The sequence below is a fragment of the Poecilia formosa genome, unplaced genomic scaffold (assembly GCF_000485575.1).
Source record: "Poecilia formosa unplaced genomic scaffold, Poecilia_formosa-5.1.2 Scaffold1003, whole genome shotgun sequence".
Classification (NCBI taxonomy): Eukaryota; Metazoa; Chordata; class Actinopteri; order Cyprinodontiformes; family Poeciliidae; genus Poecilia; species Poecilia formosa.
In genome coordinates, this window is record NW_006800942.1 from 10,576 (window position 1) to 18,821 (window position 8,246).

Consider the following 8,246-nt stretch of genomic DNA (forward strand, 5'->3'; position numbering starts at 1 on the left):
TTTCTTTTAAGTGCCCCTAAATAACAAGCAAAGGTAGAAATTGCATTAGCGTTTTACTTTTAGTACAATGTCAGTTTTACTGTTACTGTCAGTTCTGGCAGAAGTAGTCATTTGTACATAAAGCTTGCCTGATAAAAAGGTTATAAACTATCAAGAAAACATGTAATTCCTAAAATCTTATTAAAATCACAATGTATTAATCTACCTTTTTCAAAGTGTTTAAAGGTGATCTTCATAGGTTGATGCTCTTGAAGTGTGCAAAGAAATATAATTTTATTAATGCAGTTTATATAACATTTGGGCTTTTGCAAAAAAATAAAATATTTAAGGCAAGACAGCCTTTGTATAATGCAAATTCTGCAAAGTTAAATCAACACTATGCCTAGTCTATTTAGTCCTTATAAGAACTGGTGGTAATTTAACTCTTTTCAGAGTTATTTCAAAAAGAGTTTGAGTAGTTATAACTTTTTTTCAAATGTTAAAATTACTCAGTTTCTTGTTGAAATAACTCTGAAAAGAATTAAATTACCACCAATTCTGATGAGGACCAAATAGACTCTGTGTAGTGTTGATTTAACTCTGCAGAATTTGCTGACTATGACCAGTCATATTATAAACACTGAGTTTCACTAATGCAATTATTCTCATTAATATGTTACTGTGACCAGACCAAGATAGTAGAGTAGTTTAGAAAATCACTAATAAATATTATTAATAAATCACTCCTACAATATTGCACATATAAAAGAACAAGAGCTTAATATAAGTAAATTTCACATAAGTCTTAGCGAAATATTACAAAAATATCAAAAAGAAATTCTTCATCTTTCAATCTTTGATTCAGACTTGGCCACTAAAGACTACTCTACAGATAGTCCAACACACAACAGTTGCAGATTGAAACAAACTCTGACAGAGATTTAGTGTTGCCCATTTCCGTCCCATTCCCGTTAGCCCACAAAAATGCTGAATAGTCTATACATTTAGCCCAAATGGGCCGACAATATCCCATCCCATTTTAGATTACACATATGGGCCTCATGTAGTTAGCCCAGACAAAACCCATGCATATTAATCATAACCTATGTAGCCCACAACGACACGATTCAATGCAGTTTCATTAAAAAAATGCACCTATGCATGGGATCCAGCCATGCATACTGGCTTAATTGGCTGTGAGAAAGATTATGAAAAACCCGTGTATACAGAATGAAAGCAAAATAATGTAAGTGGTTTTATCGTTTAAAAACAACCTCTGTTAGCAACTTAGATTCATTAGTGAACCTATTTTATTGTGCCGCATTGGCACTCAAATTAACAAGTGGTAGCAGTAACCAGAATGACACCGTAGCGTATTTGAAAATGGTATGGCCCAGAACAGTTTGAAATCACTCTGCATTCAAATATTCTTACCTTAATGATGACAGATGACTTATTGTATGTGTGTTTTAATAAGAGAAATTATCATCCAAAAGAAAAGCAAAAAAGAAAAACAGAAACGTCACTAAGTCGCACTCCGGGGTACTCCGGTCATTCGAAACATTACGACCAGCACATTTTTTAACTAGCGATTTAAAATCTCTCCTTAAAATTTGATACAATACAGATAAAACAGACAGAAATGTACTTACAAATTCTTCAGTAGAAGGCCAGCAAACTTGCAGACTCCGCGCCAACGGACTGATGAAGAGACTACGTTTGATTTTGAAACCGCATGTACATCCGCAGTTAACAATTGTACGTTTTCCAAGAAACACAAGATTAATTTTGTGAGTATTACATCGGTTTAACAAATATAAACCCGATGTAACGCTCACAAACGTTCTCAATGAAAATAAATAAATATAGTCGTCCTTATTAAAATGCGCTTTGGAACTATTTTCAGACTAGAATATTGCCATTAAAAATGATGCTAATGCTTTATTTTTAAAAACAGTTCAGCATTGTTCTAGCTACACTTTGAACCCCTAACACTTTTTTTCTTTTTATTACTTTAGAACAGTCCAGTCCAGTCTGGATATCTTCTAACAATAATGTCACAAGAATGTTAGAGGACATCTGGACTGTTCTCGTGTAAAATAATAAAAAGAAAATATGTTAGGACTTCAAAGTGTAGCTTGAACAATACTGAACTGGTTAAAAAAATAAGCATATTTTGGTCTTCTAGAAGCCTTGTGTCATGTCAGTGTTAGTAAATGAGCCAGACACAGAAATCATGTAGTGAGCATGTTTTAGGTTCAAATACAGTACCCCTTTATGACCTCCAAGACGAGGTCACCATCCGAGAAGAGCTTTTCTTTTTGAAGAAAGAAAAGCTTAATTGCTTTTAAATTTTACCTTTTATCAACTCCAATATAGGTCAGCTGAGTAACAATTGGCCTGGTGAAAGGCCATCAGTCTGACATCTCTGGTAATTTTTTTCCAAGTTTTTGTAATCTTGCAGCTCTTGCTTTTGAGATATAGTGAAAATTTTGAAAGTGACAGGGTAACCACATTGTCTAATCAGATTTTTAACAATCTTTTCCCATTACCCCACATAAAAAGGGACTAAGGTCTACCTTTTCCTGCCCAGGTCCAACTCATGTACGATCAGCCCATGCTTACCTCATGTGGGTTCAATGTGGTCAGCCCACATGGGCTGCCCATGTTGAGACCATGATAATGAAACTGCATGGGCCCCACATAGTGTTGTCCATTTCTGTCCCACTCTTATTTATCCCACATAAAAAAGGAATGGGGCCTACATACCCATACCCATGCTCAGGTCCAACCCATGTACGTTCAGCCCATGCTTACCTCATGTGGGTTCAATGCGGTCAGCCCACATGGGCTTCCCATGTTGAGCCCATGATAATGAAACTGCATGGGCCCCACATAGTGTTGCCCATTTCTGTCCCATCCCCAGTTATCCCACATAAAAAAGGAATGGGGCCTACATACCCATGCCCAGGTCCAACCCATGTACGTTCAGCCCATGCTTACCTCATGTGGGTTCAATGCGGTCAGCCCACATGGGCTTCCCATGTTGGGCCCATGATACTGAAACCACATGGGCCCCATATAGTATTGCCCATTTCTGTCCCATCCCCAGTTATCCCCCATAAAAAAGGAATGGGGCCTACATACCCATGCCCAGGTCCAACCCATGTACGTTCAGCCCATGCTTACCTCATATGGGTTCAATGTGGTTAGCCCACATGGGCTTCCCATGTTGGGCCCATGATACTGAAACCACATGGGCCCCACATAGTATTGCCCATTTCTGCCCCATTCACAGTTAGCCCACATCACTGCTGAATGGGGCCCATACATTTAGCCTAAATGGGTCCCATTTTCGGTTACCATATTGGTCCCATACAGTTAGCCCATATAAAACCCATGCCCACTCATAACCCATGTAGCCCACAACAAATCCAAGTGGGGCCCACCCAGGCATGCTGGCTGGAACGCAAAACTTTTGCGAGGGAACACAAAAGAAAAAAAAATTCCCCATGTCCCCTGGAGGGCTCCGTAAAACTCTGTAGCTTTCGGTGTACTTCTAAATCTGCTCCTTAGTCGCATCTTTTCGGGGTCGCTACTGCTTCTAGTGGCGTGGGGGTGGTAACACAACTAATATAATTATATTACTAAATCAGAATACCGCAAAGTCTTTATTATTTATTATAAATTTTTCATTCTCTTTAGAATGTAGAGCTAACTAAATGATCTAAACAAGACCTCGATGGCCAACCTGTTGAAACTGTGGAAAATTTTAAATACCTTGGGTCGTTCCTGGACAGTCAGCTTAACTTTGCTGAAAACACTGACTATATTTTGAAGAACTGTTCTCAGAGACTCTACCTTTTAAGAAGACTTAGTGATCTTGGGGTGACTCTAGTTGGTTCACCCCTATGTTTTGAATGTGGGGGGAAAATATAATATTTTATTTATCACTACAGAAGGGTTCAGAGAATGCGCATATGAAACTGATGGGTTCGATACCTCAAGAAAGGTTAACAACCACTGTTTTAAGGCCTTCAGAAATCCCTAGTCTTGTTTCTAATCTTATTTATGCTCTTTCACTTGAGGTCACCGTTCAAACCCAGTTTGGAAACCTGCAAGTCAATAACCAGAGGCCCACACGCATACACCCTGGATAATTCTGACTGCCTGGAACGTCTCCTCTGCTCCTCGAGGTTTGGTCTGTCTCAACCTCATCTGGTTCTCAGTGACCAACAATCCCTGTCAAGTTGTGAGCAGTACTTATCTGGATAAATCATCCCCAGGACATCTGAATCCCCATCGCCTACCCCCAGCAAATACTCTCCAACACCAACTGGCGGCCGACTCGATCTTCCCATGCAAGACATAAGCGGATTCTCTTCATCACTCATTTAATATTGTGACTGTAAATAAACCCTTTAAATTATCTGGTTTCCTGAGTGCATCCGTGCATGTGGGTCTGAAACATTGCTAAAACCATGACATGGAGTCTTAAAACTAAGAAATTAGGAATTCCATATAACAGTAGGGGTCATGTTCCGAGCTAGAGGTGCGGATATTAGTGTTGGCATTTTTATTCACTTTGCCAGTGAGGGAATGCAGGCCCCCTGAACAAAAGCTGGATGCAGAGAACCTGAACATAACACTCTCAAGGAGCTCTCTGTTGGTAAGACTCAGTATGTACAAGCATTGGTTATCTTTTTGACAGATTTTATTTTATCTTTCTTGGCATTCAATTAAGTGGCTGAAAACTTAGGAAAAGCCATTTCAGCAGCAGACATTTTTATTTTAATAATCTTTTGAGAACTGGGTTGAAATAAGAAACATGTAAACTTCATGTATGATTCAGTCAGCCCACATGCTGCCTCACCTCAATACACAACAGTGTTTTCAGCTTCTCAAATGAAATATGTTGGTGAATCACAAGTTACCATGATCTCATGTGTGGATATGTGTTTGCATTCATCAGTACTCTTCAAGGAAGTAACACTAAGCCAAATGTTTCTGCAGTCACCTCAATTTGCTCCAGGTTTTATTAATTACATAAGTGGTTAACAGTAATACCACTTTGATAAGCTTTCTTTCTTTCAGTTTTAAATGATAATTTCTTCAGGTTAAGTTTTTAAGAAAAGCTTTTTTGTAACTGACCACCAGTTATGGAGACAACATGCTCCTAAACCTTAGCCTGATGCCCAGAGGTCCTAAAACATTTAAGAAGAATGAAACAAAGCTTGTCTTTTCATTCACTGCTGACCACTGCCATTTCTAAAAACAGACTAGAGAAAAAAAGCTTTAAATAGGAACAAATGAAAATACTAATACACACTAAAAAGAACACATTTTATATAAAAAAGTAAAAACCAGATTTTTTTTAAAATACACTAATGTAAATTTGAGTGATATCTGGATGTTGTCAAAATGTACACACAGTCATAGCAAACACACACATGTACAGTGGTGGGAAAAAGTGTTTGCTCCTTTGCTGATTTCCTATTTATTTTCTTGCTTGGTACACTTGTCTGTTTCAAAACATTAAACCAATTTAATATAAGCAACATATTAGTCAAAGACAAAACAAGTAAATACAAAATGCAGTTTTTAAATTAATGTGTTTATTTTTAAGGATAAAAAAAATCCAAACCTGCATGGCCCTGAGGGAAAAAGTGGTTGTGCCCTAAACCTAATGACAGGTTTGGCCAGCTACAATTGCTTGCAAGAACTTGCAATGAATCTTTTAGAACTGTGGAGAAATTTTACCACACTCATTTTTCCAGAATTATTCCAATTGAGCCATATTGTAAGATTTTTGAGTACAAACTTAAAGGCCATGCTACAGCAACTCAATAGGATTCAAGTCAGAACTTTAACTAGGGCACCCAAAAGTCTTCATTTTGTTTTTCTTCAGCCATTCATAGGTGGACTTGCTGGTCTGTTTTGGATCATAGATCTGATGCAAAACCCAAACTTGTTTAAACTTAAGGTCACTAACAAATGACTGCACATTCTCCTTCAGGAGAGCAGCATTTATGGTTCTGTAAATCACAACAAGTCTTCCAGGTTTTGAAGCAGCAAAACAGCCTCACACGCACTCCTGGGATGACTCACCACTGTTGCATGTTTTCACCGTTTGGGGTTAATGGCTCTCACTCTGGTTTACTGGAGTCCCAAAGCTTTATAAATGGCTTTGTAATCCTTTCAAGAATGAAAGATCTCAATTTTTGTTCCTCAATTTCTTTGGATCTTTGCATGATGTCCAACTTTTGAGAATATTTGGTGTACTTCACGTTGTCAGGCAGGTCCTATTTAAGTGATGTGGTGGCTGAGAGAAGGTGTGTCAACAGTCATGCCAGGGTGTGACTAGAGACAGTGACCTCAGGCATGTGAAACCACAGTTATGGTTTACAGGGTTGGGGGGACAATCACTTTTTTGCACAGGGTCATGTAGGTTTGAAATTTCCTCTTAATTATAATAACCTTCAAAAATTGCATTTTGTGTTATCTTTGAATGTTTAAATTGGCTTGATGTTCTCAAACACTGAAGTGTGACAAACATGAAAAAAAATAGAAAATCAGGAGGAGGGCAAACACTTTCTGTATTCACTAACCCTGTTAAACCCACATAAATTTGGTCAAAACAGACACTACTACTACAGTGTTATACTAACACTGTAGTAATGACTGGGAGTTTTTTTAATGTCCTAAATACACTTGAGAGAATGTATCTTTGTGTGTATTTACTAAACCCTGAATAATGTAAAATGAATATAATTTTTTCTTATTGGGATAGATCATGACATCAAATAATCCACATCTCATGCACTGTCTTTAACCCTTGTGCGTGCGAGGACTGAGGCAAACGTAGAGGACTGTGGCAAATGATACAGGTTTTACGGGTGTGTGGTCGGTTGGACCCCATTTCTAAGCACAAGGGTTAAAGGGCACATGCTCAGACCTTCCAGTCTTGTCAACTGTATTACTGGCACTGCTTGAGGAAGGTCTGCCATCAGCCTTGCTATCTTTTTCATCTGCAAAGAAGAAAAGAACATATTTCACTTAAAGTCACATTATTTTGTTACAGAATATAAGGCTCTGTATAAAATGATTCAACTAAGTTCAGTGAAGCAATATTTTGTTTTGCTGCATACAACATTAAACCACCATCAAAACTTGCACTGCCATAATCAAACCTCGGATTAAATAGTTCAACACAGGCTTCCCAATGAGTCCATAAACATTATAAGCTTTTTTTTAGAACTAAAATTGAATATTTCTATTGAAAATGATTTGTTCAACAAAAAAAAATTAATGATGAAAAAGCAAAATTAACCTTTGAAATAAACATTTTTCTACATTTACAACTCGGATTGTTTTTTTCTGACCGAGCAATGCACTTGTGCAGATAGCAGGAACATAGAGAGAAGGCAGAGGAGATTTAATTTTTCACAGATTATCTGTCTCATATTATAATGTCACAACATAGTGATAGTATTAACAAATATTTCTTAAAAGTATTTTTTTTAAATCAAAATTATGTACTGCAGCTTTAATTGATATATTGCTAAACCTAAAGTTTTTAATCCTAGATCAGATTTTATTAATTTAGACAGTCAATAGAAACAAGATTATATGATAACAAACACTTTATTAAGAAAAGGATTGGATTTAAAAGTCACTTTAATTTACTACCACTTTATCTGATTGATGGCTAATTATGTGGCATACTATGCACCCCAAAAATCCTACCTGAAATATTCAAACTTACCAAAAGACTTTTTGTTGTGGCGGTACTTATTATAAAAAAATGCAGCTGCAATAATTCCAAGAACTCCAACCACAAGTCCACAAACTCCAACAGCCAAACCTTTGACATCCATTTCACCTAAACACATTAAAAGAGCATGTCATTCACACAATGTTAAAATAGAACAACTCATTACCCAGCAACTAAATGCATGACTACATCCAAAATAACTAAATATGTTCTAAGTGATTCAAATATGTGAGTGAGTGATCCAAATAGATTTTAGAACATCGTTACCTATTTGAGCAATCTTAACCAGTTCACTGTTTAAAAAGTCAGGCTGATTAATTTATTTTCATTCTTTCTTAGGACACTTAATAATGGTTGAGTTTATGATGTAGTCTCAGTTTACTCTTACTTGCTACAATGATTGATGTGTATGGAGTTAGATTTGTTTCACAATTATTCAATCAAAAAAAAATCATGTCAAACAAAAAAAGTAGTATTCAACCAAAAAAAAAAA

The 8,246-nt window shown here is 36.9% G+C and overlaps 1 protein-coding gene and 1 long non-coding RNA gene across 3 annotated transcripts in view; both read right to left on the minus strand.

Moving 5' to 3' along the window:
• Positions 1-1,518: 1,518 nt before the first annotated feature.
• On the minus strand, positions 1,519-3,484 carry LOC107835090 (uncharacterized). Its single transcript, XR_001660924.1, has 2 exons — positions 2,797-3,484; positions 1,519-2,604 (listed from the first exon to the last, which is right to left on the minus strand). It is a non-coding gene; the product is annotated as an uncharacterized LOC107835090 (long non-coding RNA).
• A 1,217-nt stretch (positions 3,485-4,701) lies between these two features.
• Positions 4,702-8,246, minus strand: part of LOC103132337 (butyrophilin-like protein 10) — a 21,774-nt gene continuing 18,229 nt past the window's right edge. For both annotated transcript variants that reach the window (XM_007544123.2, XM_007544124.2), the window contains 2 exons: positions 7,745-7,861; positions 4,702-7,007 (listed from right to left, as the gene is read on the minus strand). In XM_007544123.2, the coding sequence (XP_007544185.1) occupies positions 6,901-7,007; positions 7,745-7,861 (224 nt within the window). In that variant the 3' untranslated portion in view covers positions 4,702-6,900. The remainder of the gene's footprint in view (positions 7,008-7,744; positions 7,862-8,246) is intronic.